Source organism: Mustelus asterias, chromosome 4, assembly GCF_964213995.1.
Source record: "Mustelus asterias chromosome 4, sMusAst1.hap1.1, whole genome shotgun sequence".
Taxonomy (NCBI): Eukaryota; Metazoa; Chordata; class Chondrichthyes; order Carcharhiniformes; family Triakidae; genus Mustelus; species Mustelus asterias.
This window is the reverse complement of record NC_135804.1, coordinates 150,024,644-150,046,623: the sequence shown is the minus strand read 5'-3', so window position 1 is coordinate 150,046,623 and position 21,980 is coordinate 150,024,644. Positions and strand designations below refer to the sequence as shown.

At 40.0% G+C, this 21,980-nt stretch overlaps 1 protein-coding gene across 1 annotated transcript; it reads left to right on the top strand.

Annotated features, from left to right (window-relative positions):
• The first annotated feature begins 1,225 nt into the window (after positions 1 to 1,225).
• On the top strand, positions 1,226 to 21,694 carry pgk1 (phosphoglycerate kinase 1). Its single transcript, XM_078211944.1, has 11 exons — positions 1,226 to 1,443; positions 7,096 to 7,146; positions 8,027 to 8,182; positions 8,824 to 8,968; positions 10,617 to 10,720; positions 11,495 to 11,614; positions 12,682 to 12,796; positions 14,647 to 14,826; positions 17,521 to 17,698; positions 20,092 to 20,190; positions 21,328 to 21,694. The coding sequence occupies exons 1-11, from the start codon at positions 1,379 to 1,381 to the stop codon at positions 21,366 to 21,368; spliced, it is 1,254 nt and encodes a 417-aa protein (XP_078068070.1). The 5' UTR covers positions 1,226 to 1,378; the 3' UTR covers positions 21,369 to 21,694.
• The last annotated feature ends 286 nt before the right edge of the window (positions 21,695 to 21,980 follow it).

Below are 21,980 nucleotides of genomic sequence, written 5' to 3'. Positions count from 1 at the left end.
TCGGCCAATGTTGTCTACCTGATACGCTGCAGGAAAGGATGTCGCGAGGCATGGTACATTGGGGAGACCATGCAGATGCTATGACAACGGATGAATGAACACCGCTCAACAATCACCAGGCAAGAGTGTTCTCTTCCTGTTGGGGAACACTTCAGTGGTCACGGGCATTCGGCCTCTGATCTTCGGGTAAGCGTTCTCCAAGGCGGCCTTCGTGACACACGACAACGCAGAGTCGCTGAGCAGAGACTGATAGCCAAGTTCCGCACACATGAGGACGGCCTCAACCGGGATCTTGGGTTCATGTCACACTATCTGTAACCCCCACGACTTGCCTGGGCTTGCAAAATCTCACTTACTGTCCTGTCTGGAGACAATACACATCTCTTTAACCTGTGCTTAACCCTCTCTCCACTCACATTGTCTGTACCTTTAAGACTTGATTACCTGTAAAGACTCGCATTCCAACCATTATTTTGTAAATTGAGTTTGTGTCTTTATATGCCCTGTTTGTGAACAGAACTCCCGCTTACCTGACGAAGGAGCAACGCTCCAAAAGCTAGTGACTTGTGCTACCAAATAAACCTGTTGGACTTTAACCTGGTGTTGTGAGACTTCTTATTGTGTTTACCCCAGTCCAATGCCGGCATCTCCACATCAAACGGAGACCAGTCCTGTAAAAGCCCTGTGATGTTAAGGGCATCTCCACATCATGTTAAGGGAGCCATTCCCCAGCTCTGCTCTTGAGGTTGAGTTGTGGAGATGCCGGCGTTGGACTGGGGTAAGCACAGTAAGAAGTCTCACAACACCAGGTTAAAGTCCAACAGGTTTATTTGGTAGCAAATACCATAAGCTTTCGGAGCGCTGCCCCTTCGTCAGATGGAGTGGTCGCTGTTCTCAAACAGGGCACAGACACAGAAATCAAATTACAGAATACTGATTAGAATGCAAATCTCTACAGCCAGCCAGGTCTTAAATGTACAGACAATGTGGGTGTGAGGTTGAGTGACAGGTGGGGATGATTGACAGGTTGGGAGGGGAGCTCCGCCCTTGAGATTGATTGACAGGTGGGCAGTGGAGCTCGGCCCCTCCCCCACCGCCTACGTGCCGAACCTGACTCCGCAGCTCTGACGCAGCCGCAGCCGAGACCCCGTGCGCCGCCTTTGATGATAGACGGTCGGACGGACCAATCAGCCGGGGCGGCGCCGCGCCGCAGCGACCAATCGGCGCAGAGGGCGGGACCCGATCTGGCCGGTTGGAGCGCGCGGGGGGGGGGGGAACAGGCGTCCATTTGTCGGCAGGTCACTGAGGAGAAGGTGCTGAGAGAGGGCGATCCCGGATTTAAAATATAAAACTAGAGTAATAACAATCAGCAGCAAAGATGTCTCTGTCTAACAAACTCACCTTGGATAAAGTGGACGTGAAGGGGCAGCGAGTGATAATGAGGTGAGTTTCTATCATTAGAATCCCTACAGTCCAGCAGGGCTTATCATTGGGATTTGCCCCAAATTCCATTGCAGAGGGCTGTTCAAACTCCTCATTGTGAATCAGACTGAGGTGTGCTCGCTAGAACTTGTTGGTCACTGAAAAATAATGCAGCATGTCAAAATCATTCATAATTAAAGTACAAAAAAATGTAATTTGTTCAGGGTTTTGAATTTCTAAATGGGATCCAGTCGCCCTAGATTTGTATGTTGACTGTAAGTTGTTGTTGGGTATGTGTAGAGCAGCATCCGGCCTCATGTACAAAGTGCTGAAATATGTGCAGAATTGCACATTTTTCGGGGGGGTGGGGGATTAAATTGCGCATCTTCTGAGGCCACTATGATTGCAGCACAAAAAGAATGTATGTACCATGTAGACTCCCTTTGGCTGCCTACAAGCCCTAAATCATTAATGCTTTTTCAAGTATGCTTGGCCATTAGTTTTCTTGCTCCTAAGGAGGGAGGAAGCATTAAACTGATCATTTTTTTTTTGGAGCTGGTTTTAAGTGAGATGCAGTTATGGGTTTCTACATGCCATGAATCCAATTAATATTAAGCTGGATCAGTGTTTTTAATTTCATTTCTTGTAACGCGCTGGTGTTTTAGTTCTCATTTTTACCTGCGGTTATATTATCTGCTCACTTTTTTTGTAAAATGCTTCCTGTACGTTTTTCTTTGAGGGAGCAAAAAGGTTTTATGGTGCCAACCCAAAGATACCACTCCCTTTGGTTAACTGATGAGCAGGAGAATACTCTATCTAGATGACCTTTAATCTTAAATGCCAGAACACAGATGTTAATGTATTTCTGCCTTGGTAGTAAGTGGTTGTAGGAGAACTCCATATGAATGAAATAAAGGTTAAAGTCCTTTCCCTCTTTTTTGCTGATGGGAGTTTGGGGAAAATTGCACAATTTTTAAAAAATGCTCTTAAAGGTGGCCTCAGATATTCCAAAAATATTAAGTGCCTAACAGGTACAGTTCAGAGCTCTTAGGCTGTATTGGATTTTCTTCCAAGCCCTCCAGAGTGAATCATATAGAATCTCTATGACCCTGAAGGAGGTCATTCAGCCCATCAAGTCTGCACTGACTCTCTAACAGAGCATCTTACCCAGGCCCTATCCTATGTATTTACCCCACTAATCCCCCTAACCTACACATTTTGGGGCAATTTAGTATGGCAATTCTACCAACCCTGTACCTCTTGGTGCTTGTATGATAGTGAAAGTTCCATTCTCCTATACCAATATTCCAATTGTTTTAAAAGAAAATCCAGCCTCGTTTAAAGTTGTGTGTATAGGACACTGTGGTCTTGATAATATTGCAGTTGATCTCTTTCCCCATAGAATGAAAGAGGGAACATGTTGAAGGGCTGTACTTGGAGCCAAATCTTCCCAACAAAATCCCTGGCATGATGAGTTACTGTAAACTTTATACTTGATGAGTTGCCCTTCTGCAGCTTTTGATAGTCCCAAGACAGATGACCCTAATTATTTTTGGCGCAGAGAGCCTTTGATAGCCAAAAATATACATGCGTTTGAAACTGCAGATCAGAATTATCTGAATGCCCTCCTTGTACCAATGGTGATTTATTTTAGTGTTTTGGTAATGAATTACTGTACTGTATTTCTGATTTAACTGAGATTTTTCAAGTTTTAAGTCATCAAAAGTCCTCTTACCGTTGCCATTTTTTAGTAGTGAGGTGCTTTTTTTTGACAACAATTTTACAGCTTATTTTTCTTTAAATGCTAATATTGTTAACTGCTGGACCTTTGCACAGTGGCCAGGCTATCTAGTCAGGCCCATTCAATGATGTAATAGGAGAATGACTAGGATTTCTTGTGTTCATTCTGAAAGTACTCTGGTGCCATCCAACCCCAAGTGCAGAGAATCTGAGTGTGAGGTTATAGGTGGGACATATTAGTAATGTTGCATGCAGATGCCAAATGGTGCAGTCAGAACACATGCCCTTGGCTGCATGAGATCTCAATCATTAATAAGCCTACAAATGATCAAAACTCTGAATACTACCAAAAGCATATAGTTTTTTTGAATAATTGAATTGTAATCGATCGTTGAACCAATGGCATTTTGTCTATGAAATTTTCCAGCTAGCGTGACTTGGCCCTGAGCTCATGTAATCCTTAATTGTAGTAACATGGGTCAGACCTTTTACTTAATCATTTGTGCAATTGGGTAATGAGATTTCTAATTTAGTCCAGCAACACACACATGCTCTGACTACAGTTGTTGATATCCATAGGATATTACTGCAACACCCTACTCCTGATGTGGAGATGCCAGCGTTGGACTGGGGTAAACACAGTAAGAAGTCCAAATAAACCTGTTGGACTTTAACCTGGTGTTGTTAGACTTCTTACTGTGTTCACCCTACTCCTAACATCACAGTCCGTAGATTCCTTTCACTGTGTATTGAATGGGCCCAAAGAATTTTAACAAAATAATTTTAAATCTATAGTTGTTCTGCAGTCATGTGTAGATTTATTAATCCTACTGTCTGAGCGATGTCTGTCCCTCATTGATTCCTTTATGTAGAACATTCAGAAGCAGAGTTCAGATGAGTGAGTGATGAGATTCTATCAGATGAGTAATCTGAAAACCCCGATTAAGTAGTAGGATGCGAAGTGAGGGGTGAGTGGGAGACATTTTACATTGCAAGAGGTTATCAGGATGAATGGATTCAAGACCATTATATAAAATGGAGCTGATTTGAAGAGTGAGTTTGCAAAACCTCTCAATGAATGTACTACATTAACATTAAATTTATATTAGCATTGAATCATTAATGTTAAAATTATTGAAATTAATATTAAATTTATTTGTTACCCATGGCTTAGTTGGTAGACTCATCTCTGAGCAAAAGGTTCTGAGTTCCACTCTTAGACTCGAGCATAAAAATAGAGGCTGATGCTCCAGTGTAGTACTGAAGGAGTGCTACATAGTCAGCGATACCTTTTTCTGGAAGAAATATTAAAATGAGGCCCTGTCTACCCCCTTGGGTGGATGTGAAACATGCTGTTGCATTATTCTGCAGATGAGCAGGATGTCTTGGCAAATATTTATTCTTCAATCCCATCACAAATGTACCATTATCTGGTCTTTCTCAAATTGCGGTTTGTGAGAGCTTGCTGTGTGCAAGTTGACTGCAGCATTTCTCCTATTTCAGCATTGATTACCTCAAAATATTTAATTATCTATAAAGTTCTTTAGTTGTGAAAGATGCTATGTATTTTTAAGGAATTTTTAATGCAGTATGTTCCTGATTATTCACTTTACTTTAGTCAGTTTTGAATTTGAAAACTCCTCAACATATTTCTTTGCAAAAATGTTCTTTTTCTAATCTTAACAGCATTGTTTTAAGGATATACCACCCTGTGAATACTGACATGTTCCTGGATACCCTTTCCAAATAATGATAAACTACCATGCACCCTGACGAATATTGACTTCGCCAGTAAGCTCCTGTCCCAACCTCCAGTGAAATATCCCAAAATAAAGCACCACCATCGTTGCAGAAAATATGTAGTATGTTGCAATAAGCGATCAAATCCAGAAATCTGACAGCCAGATATTTGCTGACCATGTAGGATTCCCTCAGTTATTGAGGTTCCAGTTTGAAGACCTAACCTTGCAGTTGTCCAGAGAGGTTTGACTAATGTTGCATGCGGCAAGATTCATGCCCCATTCTGGACCCGAAGGGCAGTGTTGAAAACTCCAGATATCCCTAAATATTTTGCAACTATTAAAAGTGGAGTGACATTTATAATATATTACTGTTGAATTATTTTCCTGTTTTGTCATTAAACTGTTTTTGCAGTATCTTGTACATATAGACAGTTGTCATTGAGAATACAATGCAGTGGATTTTTTGGGGGATTGTATTCAGTGCTCAGACTTGTCATTGTTCCTTGAGTCTTTTTAGTGGAGCACAGCAGACTTTCATAGAACATAGAACAGTACAGCACAGAACAGGCCCTTCAGCCCACGATGTTGTGCCGAGCTTTATCTGAAACCAAGATCAAGCTATCCCACTCCCTATCATCCTGGTGTGCTCCATGTGCCTATCCAATAACCGCTTAAATGTTCCTAAAGTGTCTGACTCCACTATCACAGCAGGCAGTCCATTCCACACCCCAACCACTCTCTGCGTAAAGAACCTACCTCTGATATCCTTCCTGTATCTCCCACCATGAACCCTATAGTTATGCCCCCTTGTAATAGCTCCATCCACCCGAGGAAATAGTCTTTGAACATTCACTCTATCTATCCCCTTCATCATTTTATAAACCTCTATTAAGTCTCCCCTCAACCTCCTCCACTCCAGAGAGAACAGCCCTAGCTCCCTAACCTTTCCTCATAAGACCTATCCTCCAAACCAGGCAGCATCCTGGTAAATCTCCTTTGAACTCTTTCCAGCGCTTCCACACCCTTCTTATAGTGAGGTGACCAGAACTGCACACAATATTCCAAATGTGGTCTCACCAAGGTCCTGTACAGTTGCAGCATAATCCCACGGCTCTTAAACTCCGACCCCCTGTTAATAAAAGCTAACACACTATAGGCCTTCTTCACAGCTCTATCCACTTGAGTGGCAGCCTTCAGAGATCTGTGGATATGGACCCCAAGATCTCTCTGTTCCTCCACAATCTACAGAACCCTACCTTTGACCCTGTAATCCACATTTAAATTAGTCCTACCAAAATGAATCACCTCACATTTATCAGGGTTAAACTCCATCTGCCATTTTTCAGCCCAGCTTTGCATCTTATCTATGTCCCTTTGCAGTCTACAACAGACCTCCACCTCATCCACTACTCCACCAATCTTGGTGTCATCAGCAAATTTACTGATCCACCCTTCAGCCCCCTCCTCTAAGTCATTAATAAAAATCACAATTCAGATCTTTCTAATTGGTTTCTTTGGTCTCTGTGTCAAATACAGATAGGAGGACAGGTTGCTAACCTGCTGCTTGATCTCTTGAACCATATTCAGGATAATTTTGTTGTTGTCTTGCCCTTTAGAGAAACAACTTGATTCTCTGTATATCTTGTGGGGGCACCCACAAGGTTAGGATCCACATATGGTGTGAATGGGCTTGATTGTCAGCTATTTCACAGCACAGCACTTCAGGAATGCAGCACACTGATCCGGTGACCCTTCGGGGTCTCATCCAAGTGACCATGAATAATAACAAGCAACATGAATCCAACTGATTTTTCCCTATACTTGCTTAATGGTGCTGATGTAACTGTAGTGTCTCTTGTGCTGTCCCACCTCATTTCCAACTGAGCAGGAACCTAGAGTAGAACCTGGAACTTTCTGGTTTGTATAGCTCAGTTTCATACTGCTGTTATCAGTTTTTATAAAATGGCTATTATTGAGATGCTTTGATACAATGACACCCTCCAGCATAATTAAAATATTGTTTTGGTAGCTGCATACAACTGCCTTATACAAATAGCTTTTCATTGTCAATGTTTACTAGAAACCTAGTGTTTTAGTAATATTTATGTATTAAAAGTGATTGAATCCTTGTTGGTGCTATATTACTGAAACTGAAGTCCTATTACTGAATTGTAACATCACTGTCTTGCAGGGTGGACTTCAATGTACCAATGAAGAATAATCAGATCACCAACAACCAAAGGTAACGTGTATTTTGATTACCGGCTATCTAGCAATTCTGTTTGTAATATTTGTTGGTTTTTACTGTTTCAATGTATGATTATCAAAATTATACAATTGGATTATTATGTTTAAAGTCCGTATCAGAAACAAGATGTGCATATATTTTTCTCTCTTTGCTCACCTGAAGATATTGGCCATTCTCTGTTAGACAGGTGGCTATTTTACAGGAATGAATTCAGAAATCATATTTTGGCAGACTATTCCACAATTACAATCATGAGGATGTGCCTGATTCTATCCTCAGCTGATAGCCACATGTTCACCTTTTGCAGCAAGTGTCAAGTTTGGGAATGGTTCTCCAACTATCAACATGTACGACAAAGAAATTTAATGTAGATTAAGGTGTAACAATGAAGATATAGATGTCGAGGCAAAGCTTATCTGGGATACTGTGGCGCCATTGACACATCACAGGATTAGCTTTTCTAGCTGTATATTTTTGGGAGCGTGATTGTGCTATATTGCAGCATGTAGTCCTGATATAGTGAAGCTTTGTTGCTGTGAATATATAGTCTGTATTAGTGTGCATTGCACAGAGATCAATACAGTAATGAGACGAGGCACACAAGTAGACTCGACAGTTGGGACTAAGTAAAGTGTGTGACAGTAATATGCTATTGAACGTTATTTGGGTTCTGTGTCTGTAGCTCAGATATTCTTTTAACTCTACTGTACTTTAACATGCGACAACAAAATCTGATTTAAGGTTAACCGGTACTTGTTGGAAATGCTTTTGAACAAGAAAGATTTTGAGGGAACAGAAGGAATAATGTACTGTGAGCTGAGGGGGTGGTGGTAAAGCACCACTAATGTATTTGAACTTTATTCCTTTTTGACAGGATTAAAGCTGCAATTCCAAGTATTCAGCACTGTCTAAACAATGGAGCCAAGTCGGTGGTTCTCATGAGCCACTTGGGGAGGCCTGATGGTGTCCCCATGCCTGAGAAGTTTTCACTGGCCCCAGTTGCAGAGGAATTGAAGAAACTTATGGGAAGGTAACATGAAAGCCTAATAGCTAAACCACTCAGACATCCATAACTTGCTTAAAGGAAGCTTTGTTGTTATAAATAAAATATTCAAAAGTATTCAGGGAGGTAAAGAGATGTTTTCAACAAGTTTATACAGTTTTGATAATGCTTAGTAGATTGGAACTCTTCTTTAGTCTGTCGAGGTGAATGCTTGTGTCTTTTCAAAGTAAGATATGTTTCAATAATGAAAATATTGTACCCCTAAGATTGCCAAGCACTGTAGTGCACGATAACATTTAATGTGTTAACTTGTAAATATAAATTGTTTTCACGATGTGGATTTTTGTTCGACAAAGTGCAGAACTGAGTTGGAGCAGATAAAGAAGCCTACAGTCAGTGCAATGATTTTTGGATATGAAGGCAACCTTGTTTCTGCCATTAAAAAGTGCCATAGTTAACACACTCACAGCAATCCCACAGTACTTGATTATTTTTTACAGAGCAGTTCCTGTTGGGGCAGGAGTCGTGTAAGGCATTTCAGTATTTTGGCAGTTTCCTTCAGTTTCCATGAATGCAATTTTTTTTGTGGTACCAGTATTATAACCACATGGAAAAGTGGTAATTTCCTTGTGCAGGGGTGTCCTAAATGTTTTTTGCTTTGCAAATAGAGCTATTATCTTCCTGAAAGATTGTGTTGGAAGTGAAGTTGAGAAGGCATGTGCCAACCCAGCTGCTGGAAGTGTGATTCTGCTGGAAAATCTACGATTCCATGTTGAAGAAGAGGGAAAAGGGAAAGATGCATCTGGGAATAAGGTGAGATCTTGTATTGTGAACATGATTGTTGTTAACATGAGTGAACATTGTTGGATAGTAATAAACATAGTAAAGTTATTAAGGAGGCGCAAGAATTTCTGAAGCAGAAAAGATGAGGGTGGAGGAAAAAGCCCCTTCAGGTGGGTTAGTGATCTGCTGGTGTTGAGTGTATCTGATCTTGAAGTTTTGTTGTTCTAGAAAATGGATGTAAGGTTGAGGGTGTAATTTGTTTACTATCATTGCGTCTTCTGGAAGTTGTGAGGTGGTCAGCTAAGTAATGTATAACAAAAGAATGCTGAATGGATGGTGGTGTGAGAGCTAGGAGATTACTTTTTTAAAATTCTTATTCTCTTCACCACCTTCTTAATCTTTTGGCCGAAAATCCTCTTTTGAAATAACTTAGCAGGAAATATGCAAGAATGACTCAAATGTACCAAAATGGAACAGGATCAGGAGCTCCACACAATTTGCTATTAAAGTATCATCTAACTTATTAACACCTGAGTTCCACACAGATTGGACCTGGCATCTAGTGGGAATGAAAATAAGAGATGAGCACAGGAGGAATTTTGTCTGTGTACATATGTTCGTTCAATGCCGGCCCTAAGATTTCAGTAAAACATAATGATGGACCCATTAAATATTCATACTGCATCCTCTTGAACAATGTTTATTTTAAAAAAATAGTAGTGTGAGCCTTGTAATATTAAGGTGAAATACTGGAAGTAACTACATTATTCATAATTGTAGTAGTTTGAGATGATGAATTAAGAGCAATGCGTAAGTAATTTATCTCACGGCATTGTTTACTCTCTCTAGTATTTTGGTGCCAATACAAGAAAAATAAACCCCAAGGCTATGCGTGTGTGCTTGGCATGTCAAAAATGGCATCAGTTTTGTTAGGTTGATTAATCTTTTGGGAGTGCTGTCAGAATTCATTAAATCCGCTGTCTACCTTATTAAAAATCTATTTGACACAAGTCCTGATTTTGAAGTTCTATTTATTAAAGAGATTTATAGGTTACAGTTTAAACCATACCTCTGAATGCCATAAGTCACCATTCCATTGAAACTCAGAGTGGTGACTTATTCCATAAGGTCAAATGGTATCCTAACTCTTGGATTGCTGTATCGTTCTCAAGCTACAAAATCTAATTGGTTTCTTGTACTGCCATCCCCCCGATACAGTAATAACTGCTTTGGTTTCTGTCACGCTGACCTTTACAGACTGATATTGGAGACTCCCTGACCTCAGACTCCATAGGCTGTTAAGGCGTTTGGATTTTTTGCAGTAACTTAATTTAGTACACATACTAGTTATAAATAGCTGTCACAAAGTTGCGAGTTGATCTTTTTGCAGACTCAGCAATATTTTCTTACCCCAGGCTTGTTCGCGTATATTTGTGCCCAATTATCTGTGCGCAATTCTGCAACCATCTTTGCTGTTTGTAGTGTTTTAATTTAAAAGTTACTGGAGTTTTCAGTGACGAGCAAGTTTGGATGAATAGCTTGGGAGCAGTTTACATTTACTTGGGAGCAGTTTACATTTTTACCTACTTAATCAAATTTGATGTAGAAAGGGGTAAAGTACACGAGTTAGGATGTTTTTTCTCCAAAATAATAAAATATATAAATTGTATTTTTTTAGATAAAAGCAGATGGCGAAAAAGTGAAAGGTTTCCAAGCTTCACTGTCGAAGTTGGGTGATGTGTATGTCAACGATGCTTTTGGAACAGCTCACAGAGCGCACAGGTGAGCTGTTTGGCTTGTTTCTTTTTGACTCAAGTACATTTTTGGACTGGAGATGGATTTAGGTAAGTATATTATATATGATAGATATATGTATAGGGCATAAAAGCTCAGTATGCTAATAAAATAGAAGTAGGCGGTTTGGTAATTGAAGTTGACTATAAAACACTTTGGGAAGGCATGGACAGGTTAGTGGAACAGGTGATAGTTGGGTGAAACATTTTAATGTAGGGGAGTATAACCTAATTTGTTTTAACAAAAACAAGAAATGGGAGTATACACTCGATGGAAAGACACTTGAGGGTGTGAATGAATGCAAAAACATAAAGTTCAATTATAAATTACCTGTAAATATCGGCAGATAAAGCATTGTTTTTAAAAGCCACTAGAATTTGGGATTTTATAAATTGAATAAAGTATTGATGATACAACAAATTGCCAAGTCTGCAATTAGAGGACTGTGGGTAACTATTGTCTAGAAACATCTTCAACACAACCAGAGCAAAGTCATTGTTTCAGTGTAAATTCTTGAACAGTTGTTAAACTTGAGCTTAATAACTCAAACCCTTTATAAATACAGTGGTCAAAAATGAAAGCAAAATACCCTGGATGTTGGAAATCTGAGATAAAAACTGAAAATGCTGGGAAAACCTCCAGGTCTGGCAACATCTGTGGAGACAAAAGCAGAGTTAACCTTTCAAGTCATTGTTGAATTGTTCCTCTGATGGTAAATTACTAATATCCTTGTTTTGATGATTTATGTTTCTTTTTACCTAGCTCCATGGTTGGTGTAAATCTGTCAAAGAAAGCTGCTGGTTTCCTGATGAAGAAGGAGCTTGAGTATTTTGCCAAAGCTCTGGAAACCCCTGAGAGACCCTTCCTTGCCATTCTGGGTGGGTAAGTGTCAAATTATTCAAACTTCCTTACTTGGGTTTGTAAGAACTTTTCGAACTGCCAATATATCTGCTTCATGTGATATAATCATCAAATGTTCTACTCCTGAAATAAAATTGCTAACTTTTGTACTATGCTGCACGATAAATGACAAAGGTGTTGCATGTTGTAAGTCATGGAACATAAAGGACCAAATCTATTAAGGACAGAGGAAAAACACCAAACATTATTGGGACTCAGCTTGTCTGATCAAGTGAACAACCATAATGGCTCATTGCAGTTTAAAATGTCATTTGCCATTTCTGCTGATGTAGTTCACTCAAATTAAGTACTCTATAAGGGGAACAAGATATAAATCTCAATTTGGATTATGCAACCATCCTATATCATACAATCTTAATGCTGCAAGAAAATACTTCTGAGTGGGAGGAGTAACATGGCTAAGAATGGAGAAGGCTATCTGTGGAAAGGCAATTACAATATAAACACACTGCCTCTTAGTGGCAATGAAGTGCAAAAACAGGTCTGTATGAAAAGAAACGTATTTAAAAGACTATAGAACAGCATTTTGTGCTAGTTTCAGTGTACACCTACATTAGGCTCAAGAAAAACTGAAATTTGCACCTGGGAACATACCTTCATGTTATGTTAAAATAATATGAGAGAATTGCAGAAAAATTCTATAGCATCTTATTTTGACTAAACTATTCTTAAACCGTTGCAACCATAGAAGGCAGCTGCAGTTATTGTCAGAAGCTGAACTATGCTCAATTATTCAGTGTCTTTAAAAACTTTCTGCTCAGCATAGTGTTGTGAAAAATAACACTGCATAGGATGACCATACCATTTCAAGATGCAATTCCTTCAGAGGAAAACTTAGAAGTGTAATTTTTTTTTAAAAGTCCCAATCATTTAAAATTAATGTCTATTAAACTGTTGATACTAATCCATTAAATCTGCCTTAATCTTTTTCCTAACGATTATCAACACTTGTTCATATTGTACATCAATTTAATTTAAAAAAAACATGAAATTGTGTAGTTTTAATGCCTGCTTTTGTTGTTCAACAGGGCTAAAGTCCAGGACAAGATTCAGCTTATCAGTAACTTGCTAGATAAGGTGAATGAAATGATTATTGGAGGAGGCATGGCCTTTACATTCCTGAAGGTCCTCAATAATATGGAGGTATGTGTGTCAGCAGAATTACACCATCATGCTTCCAGTTTGCTAAGTCAAACAATGGATTTCATATGCCTATTGCAACACTGAATTTCAGTCTAAAAGCATTGATATGCAAATATTGCAATTATTGCACCGTCTTGAACTTTTATATTGTGTTCTCTTGTCAAGGAGTCTCGTAACATCATTTTACCTTTTTTGCTTTCGTGTTTTTATGTACATATGTGACTTTTTAAAAGATTCATTTTACAGCGGATAAATATTTCCATTTCTTTAACAGGGAAGTTAGAATCTTAGAATTTTATAGCAAAGAGGTGGTCCATTTGGCTCATTGTACCTGTACCAGTCTGAAATAACTATCCATTTGCTCCCATAGCCTGCGAACCTTTCATGGAATCATGGAATGGTTATGACAGCCATTCGGCTTGGCGTGTCTGTGTTGGCTCGCAGTAAGAGCTACTCAGTGAATCCCAATCCCCAACCTTTTTCCTGCAGCCCAACAATTCTTTTCCCTTCAGATAATTATCCAATTCCCCTTTGGAAGTCTTTTTATAGAATCCCTACAGTGCAGAAGGAGGCCATTCAGCCCACTGAGCCTGCATCAGCACTCCGATAGATCATCCCACCCAGGTCCTATCCCCATAAACCCACGTTTTTATCCTACTAACCTCCCTAACCTGCACATCATGGGACACTAAGAGGCAATTTAGTATTGCCCATCCACCTAGCCTGCACGTTTCTTTGAGTGTGGGAGGAAACCAGAACACCTGGAGGAAACCCATGCAGACATGGAGAAAATGTAAACTCTAAGCAGATAGGCATCTAAGGCTGGAATTAAACCTGGGTCCCTGGCGCTGTGAGACAGCAGTGCTAACCAATGATTGAATCTGTCTTCACCACATTCTCAGGCAATGCATTCCACATCCTAACTATTCGCTGAGTGAAAATGATTTTCCTTTGTGCCGTTGAGTCCTTTGTCAATTACCTTACGTTCATGTCTTCTGGATCTCTGCTGTTGCTTCATTGCCAGGCTTGAAGCGTGTAGATATATAACAACCTTTCTAATTGTCCTAGAATGTGATATTTTTTGTTGCCAGTGTTCTTAAATGTAGTTATGCAATTGCTACACCAGTTGGGTCTCTTGCAGAATAGCAGAAGGATTTTGCAATAAAACGAGTAAAAAAGGCACTTGGCAGAGTGCATTTCTCCACCAAGCTGTGTTAATGTTACTATAATTACGCAGCTCTTCTTTGCTTTTCACTGTCTGGTTAATGCCCTACAACTACAAAGCTGAAGAAGAAACCTTTTTTATTTAGACGGGGCTTCAAACCAATTCACATCCAACAACCTGCTCTGAAAACTCTGCTCTCACTTTTTGATAGCTGTGACAATTCCCATCACAACAGCTGAGACAGTCCGCAACATTCTAAAACAATAAACCACATTATAAATAAATTAACCCATAACGTTCAAAAAAGGACAAATTGACTTTTTCACTCATCTTCCAATTTTAACAGATCCTTAAAAAAAAGTTTCCAGGATCTATATCCAGATCTGCACCTTCACCAAAAGTTAGTCAGTCCTTCATTAGGCCATACTCTACCTGTTTCCAAGTGTTGTTGAAATCCATCTATTAGTTTTTAAGATGTGTTGTTTACATACTAACATGGGGACAAGTGTTACCATCAGTGGTAGAGTTAATAAGTCAATATTGCAATGGTGTCAAATATTAGGATATCTTTGCAGATTTTTACAAATCTTGGTAAAGGTTTCAATGTTGATAGCTGTAAAGGAGCAATATATAATGGTTTCTGGCTTTTTTTTATTAGAGATTATTTATTTATTTTCATTTTTAGATTGGCAATTCTCTGTATGATGAAGAAGGGTCTAAAATAGTCAATGACCTGATGGCCAAGGCTAAGAAAAATGGGGTGATCATTACACTGCCTGAAGATTTTGTAACTGCTGATAAATTTGATGAAAATGCCAGTGTTGGAACAGCCACTGTGGCCGGCGGAATCCCTGCAAACTGGATGGTAAGATAGTTTATTAGTTGTTAAGAGCTCGGATGCTATTTTAATCATACATTTCATGTCCTCAACTTCCAAAGTATTTCAGAGCCAACTAATTACTTTTTGAAGTACAATTCCCATAATGGGGGAAATTGAGCAGCGAACTTGCTAATGGCAAAGACTTAGGAATAGCAACTGAAGTAAAGGAAACAACCTTGGTCTGCTTTAGCCAGGTTTGTGACTTTCATGCTCATTAATTAAGGCCAGTGATGTGAAGGGAATGGAAAACTTTCACATTCTGAGCACCAAATGTCAACATCAGGCACTCCTGGTTAATGTAGTATAGCCAGCTGTAGAACAAAGCATGCTCTGAATGGGGCTGGAATTTTCAAATTCTCACTCAATTTTTGTAAAATTTTAAACTCTTGCAATTTGTGACCAGCTGTACTGAACAACATTTCTATTTGTGTTCTTAAAGAAAAACACAAAGGAAATGTTTTGATTAGTTTGTCTCGTCGTAGCAATATCCTGATAGGCTATTAATACCTTTCCAGTTTTCATTGTTTGAATATAGGAAATATATCATTATGAACATGTAGAGGATAGAAGTGCAGAATTTTTCTCTCAATCTTTTATTTTTAAATAAAATTGTTTTTAACAGGAATACAATATAATGCTAGAAGGGAAGGAGCTGGCGGACTTGCACATGTCAGAGTTGGGCTTGTGTAGAGCAACTTACCTGGAATAAATATGTGGCCTTCATATGTTCCGTAGCTGCCATGTTTGCCATGCTCTAGATGACTGTTCTGTATGATCAATGATTTGAATCCCCTTGACTTTGAATCCCCTAGCCTTTGACAGGGTACCACATGGTAGGTTGTTGCATAAGGTTAAATCTAATGGGATTCAGGGTGAGGTAGCTAAATGGAAACAAAATTGGCTTGATGACAGAAGCCAGAGGGTGGTTGTAGAGGGTTGTTTTTCAAACTGGAGGCCTGTGACCAGTGGTGTACCTCAGGGATCAGTGCTGGGTCCACTGTTATTTGTCATTTATATCAATGATTTGGATGAGAGTATTGGAGGCATGGTTAGCAAGTTTGCAGGTGACACCAAGATTGGTGGCATAGTGGACAGTGAAGAAAGTTATCTCAGATTTCAAAAAGATCTTCATCAATTGGCCAGTGGGCTGACGAATGGCAGATGGAGTTTAATTTAGATAAATGCGAGGTAATGCATTTTGGTAGATTGAACCAGGGCAGGACTTACTGAGTTAATGGTAGGGCGTTGGGGAGACTTACAGAACAGAGATCTAGGGGTACATGTTCATAGCTCCTTGAAAGTGGAGTCACAGGTGGACAGAGTGGTGAAGAAGGCATTCAGCATGCTTGGTTTCATTGGTCAGAACATTGAAAGAAGTTTAACAACACCAGGTTAAAGTCCAACAGGTTTATTTGGTAGCAAAAGCCACACAAGCTTTCGAGGCTCTGAGCCCCTTCTTCAGGTGAGTGGGAATTCTGTTCACAAACAGAACTTATAAGACACAGACTCAATTTACATGAATAATGGTTGGAATGCGAATACTTACAACTAATCCAGTCTTTAAGAAACAAAACAATGGGAGTGGAGAGAGCATCAAGACAGGCTAAAAAGATGTGTATTGTCTCCAGACAAGACAGCCAGTGAAACTCTGCAGGTCCACGCAACTGTGGGAGTTACAAATAGTGTGACATAAATTCTGATTCTAGGATCGCATGATAAAGACTCAGGAGGAAAAAAGCAGAAATATTTATGTGAAATAGTGTGACATAAACCCAATATCCCGGTTGAGGCCGTCCTTGTGTGTGCGGAACCTGGCTATCAGTTTCTGCTCCGCGACTCTGCGCTGTCGTGTGTCGCGAAGGCCGCCTTGGAGAACGCTTACCCGAATATCAGAGGCCGAATGCCCGTGACCGCTGAAGTGCTCCCCAACAGGAAGAGAACAGTCTTGCCTGGTGATTGTCGAGCGGTGTTCATTCATCCACATCAGAACATTGAATACAGGAGTTGGGACGTCTTGTTGAAGTTGTACAAGACATTGACAAGGCCACACTTGGAATACTGTGTGCAATTCTGATCACCCTATTATAGAAAGGATATCATTAAACTAGAAAGAGTGCAGAAAAGATTTACTAGGATGCTACCGGGACTTGATGGTTTGAGTTATAAGGAGAGGCCGGATAGACTGGGACTTTTTTCTTTGGAGCGTGGAAGGCTGAGGGGTGATCTTAAAGAGGTCTATAAAATAATGAGGAGTATAAATCAGCTCGATAGTCAATACCTTTTCCCAAAGCTAGGGAAGTCTAAAACTAGAGGGCATAGGTTTAAGGTGAGAGGGGAGAGATACAAAAGTGTCCAGAGCGGCAATTTTTTCAGAGGGTGGTGAGTGCCTGGAACAAGCTGCCAGAGGTAGTAGTAGAGGCGGGGGTACAATTTTGTCTTTTAAAAAGCATTTAGACAGTTGCATGGGTAAGATGGGTACAGAGGGATATGGGCCAAATGCGGGCAATTGGGATTAGCTATGGGGTTTTTAAAAAAAAGGGTGGCATGGACATGCTGTAAACCTCTGACTTGAAGGTATCAAAAAGATGTATCAATATCTTGTTATATTGTGAAATGTTGCAAATTTATTTCCACGACCCAGGTTTTGATGTGTCTTTGAATTATTTTTCTCTTCACAAGGGTCTGGATTGTGGTCCTGAGAGTCTTAAGAAATTTGTTGCTGCTGTGGGCAGGGCCAAGCTGATTGTGTGGAATGGTCCCGTTGGTGTGTTTGAATGGGACAAATTTGCTGGTGGCACTAAGGGAGTTATGGACAAGGTTGTGGAAGTTACCCAGAAGGGTTGCATCTCTATTATTGGTAAGTACGAGTGGGACTTGGAAAGTTGCTTAATTCTGATGATGATTTTTTTGGCCTTCTTGGGCCAAGGTGGGTTGCGCTGATACTATTGGAATTAAAACTACCATTTGGTATTCAGGTATTTATGTTACGCAGTTTTAAATTTACACAACCAGAAATATAATTTTCCGGTGAATTGAATATCTTAATTCCTTTGTAAAGTGCAACTGAGGGCAAGTTTCGTACCTTTCTGCATGGGTTCTTTCAAAACACTTTAGAACATAGAACATTACAGCGCAATACAGGCCCTTCGGCCCTCGATGTTGCGCTGACCAGTGGAACCAATCTAAAGCCCCTCTAATCTACACTATTCCAATATCAACCATGTGTTTACATTGAGATAAAATCATTCTTGGATGTGCTCATGGTTTAATAATTTATTGCAGAAGGATTTTCAAATAATTCATGAAAGTTAACAAAGAACAAAATAAATTACAGCACAGGAACAGGCCCTTCGGCCCTTCAAGCCTGCACTGACCATGCTGCCCGACTGAACTAAAAACCCCTACCCTTCTGGGGACCATATCCTCCTATTCATGTATTTGTCAAGATGCCCCTTAAAAGCCACTACCGTATCCGCTTCCGCTACCTCCCCCGGCAGCGAGTTTCAGGCACCCACCATCCTCTGTTCTTTTAAAAAAGAAATCTGCCTCGTACATCTCCTTTAAACCTTGCCCCTCGCACCTTAAACCTGTGCCCCCTCGTAATTGACTGTTCCACCCTGAGAAAAAGCTTCTGACTATCCACTCTGTCCATGCCTCTCATAATCTTGTAGACTTCTATCAGGTCGCCCCTCAACCTTCGTCGTTCCAGTGAGAACAAACCAAGTTTCTCCAACCTTTCCTTATAGCTAATGCCCTCCATACCAGGCAACATCCTGGTAAATCTTTTCTGTACTCTTTCCAAAGTCTCCACATCCCTCTGGTAGTGTGGCGACCAGAGTTGAACACTATATTCCAAGAGCGGCTTAACCAAGGTTCTATAAATCTGCAACATGACTTGCCAATTTTTAAACTCTGCCCCGGCCGATGAAGGCAAGTATGCCGTATGCCTTCTTGACTACCTTCTCCACCTGCATTGCCACTTTCAATGACCTGTGTACCTGTACACCCAGATCCCTCTGCCTATCAATACTCTTAAGGGTTCTACCATTTACTGTATATTTCCTATCTGTATTAGACCTTCCAAAATGCATTACCTCACATTTGTCCGGATTAAACTCCATCTGCCATCTCTCCGCCCAAGTCTCCAATCGATCTATATCTTGCTGTATCCTCTGACGGTCCTCATCGCTATCTGCAAATCCACCAACCTTTGTGTCGTCTGCAAACTTGCTAATCAAATCAGCTACATTTTCCTCCAAATCATTTGTATATATTACAAACAGCAAAGGTCCCAGCACTGATCCCTGAGGAACACCACTTGTCACAGCCCTCCATTCAGAAACACACTCTTCCAATGCTACCCTCTGCCTTCTATGACCAAGCCAGTTTTGTATCCACCTTGCCAGCTCACCTCCGATCCTTTGCGACTTCACCTTCTGCACTAGTATGCCTTACCCAGAAACCTGGGTACAAAATGCATTTTAATTTCCCTGCTCTTTGGAGAGTGCATGAGGGAAGTGTTACAGTGGAAAGTATTACTTTTATAAACATCCACATACATGCTCTTCCACAGAGGTCATTGGTTAACAGTCAGGATTAGAACTGGGGATAATATGCCCCCCTCAACTCCCTTATCCCCATAACCAGTGACCAAAACCAATTGTTACAATCCCTCTACTATTGTGTCCGAGCTTTGGTTTATAAAGATAACTACTTAATCAACCTGGTGATCAATGTAAAGAGGGACAAGGAATCACTATGAGGAATTCCTCCTTTCCCAGCTACCACAGGAAGCCAAAGTAGGGTCGACAGAGCTGGATCTGAATAAATCCAACACCAATTTTATGTTTAAATTGAATGGCTTTGGTTCTATTCTCAAGTGAACTGCACGGTCAGGAGATCATGGTATGTGGTATCAGACTATATTAACTGGCATCAATGTAACTTCTAAATGAAGCTGCTTTTTAAATCACAGATATACCATGGCAGAATCCAAGAGTTCAATACCAAGCTAAATGTTAGACAAAATGTTTATTTTTTTTCCCCTAATTAATCTTTAAAACAAATTATTATAAACTTACACCTGGAATTACCTGTTTTTAACTTTGTACTGTACTTAAACACCTGGAATAAAAATGCATTAAAAGACATTAGCAGTTAGAAAGTTACTAACCACACTTTTCAGTAAAGTTCAGTAGCTGAGAGATATCAGTAGTTTCTTGCTGTTATCGATGCTGTTTTCTGTTGTAGGTGGTGGAGATACAGCCACCTGCTGCGCCAAGTGGAACACTGAAGACAAAGTCAGCCATGTGAGCACTGGGGGTGGAGCAAGTTTAGAACTGCTTGAAGGTGAATTCTAGTTTTTGGTGTCTTCTGCTTTGAGTTTTTAACAATTAATGGGGACCATGTTGTATATAAGTGAAGTGGCTAAATATGAATGTCCTTTATTGTGTGACTATAGTGGTTAACATTTCCTTTTGAATTTGTTCCTTGCATTGTTATAATTTAGCCTAATGAATAAGCAGACTAGATTTTAGCTTTAATAAAACAAATTGCAACTAATTGTTTTAGTGTTCCCAGCTCATCTCTAGTTGGGTCACTGCAAAAGCAACCCAGTGAGTTAAGTAAAGTAAAAGTAAAGTTTATTTATTAGTCACAAGTCGGCTTACATTCGCACAGTAATGAGGTTATTGTGAAAATCCCCTAGTCGCCACGCTCCAGCGCCTATTCAGGTACACTGGGGGAAAATTTAGCATGGCGAATTCACCTAACCTGCACGTTTAAGACTTATCTAGATAGCCACATGAACGGAGTGGGAATGGAGGGATACAAAAGAATGGTCTAGTTTGGACCAGGGAGCGGCGTGGGCTTGGAGGGCCGAAGGGCCTGTTCCTGTGCTGTATTGTTCTTTGTTCTGCACATCTTTGGACTGTGGGAGGAAACCGGAGCATCCGGCGGAAACCCACGCAGACACGGGGAGAATGTGCAAACTCCACACAGATAGTGACCCAAGCCGGGAATCGAACCTGGGTTCCTGGTGCTGTGAAGCAGCATTGCTAACCACTGTGCCATCATGCCGCCGACAGACCTTGAGGCCCATATTATTAACCGCTCATTATTATGCTGGAATTACATGGGTCTCTGAAACATACCGTATTGCTGAAATTCTGGGCTTGCCAAAAAGAACTTGGAAAAGAAAAAAAATCAGCGCAAACTGATTTGATATCAGACTTCCATATGAAAAGCTGTAAATCTTCTGCAGTATTTTGTAAATTCTAATTTAATTTTAATGTGAAAAGAGTCTGTTCATAATTTAAATAGTTTTACAAGTCTAGGGAAAAGCTCGACCACTGGTATCATTTTTCTTTCTCAAAAAATGGAGCATTGTACTATGGAACAACAAATTTTAAAATATGTTGCTGACTACTTTCCTGACTCTTTCTGACACCCTTTTTTCCCGCTCCCTTTTTTGTTTTCCATTCATAGGTAAAGTTCTTCCTGGAGTTGATGCTCTCAGCAACATCTAAGATCAAAAGAACAAGTTGACTTCACCTGCGCACACACCTCAGGAGTGTCATTCTTTTGCTTTAGAACATTCAAAAATTAATTGTCTGAAATACTGTAGATCACTGTATATGATGAAAATGAGCTTGGTGTTTTATTTTATAAATATAATATAGTCCTAAAATATTTTTAGTATTGTCCAATTTCTGTCAAATCAGTTGTCTGCTCTAATGTTGAAGCAGCTTTCCAAGCAATTGTCTTTTGTGAACTGTAATGCAAAGTAAGTTTACACTTTCATTTTCACTGGAGATGAATTGTAATGACTGCTGAATAAATGAACACGCAAAAGTCCTGGGCGCTCTTATTTAGAAATGGAGATTGTGTAAAACAGACAGCAGAATCTTTGTTTACAGTTAATTTCCTCAGGTGTCTAAACCTTGCTTTTCTATAAGAACATACAGAAAATGATGATGGGTAGTGAAAGGTTGGTCCATCCAGCTGTAATGTCTTTTGCATCATAATATATCTCACCACGTGACTCTGGCAGTGTTGAGAAGTTGAAAAATACAGAATGAAAACCCAGGCCAATTTTGAGGTGAAAAGAATTGAAATTTTTTATTCAATACCAATCATTC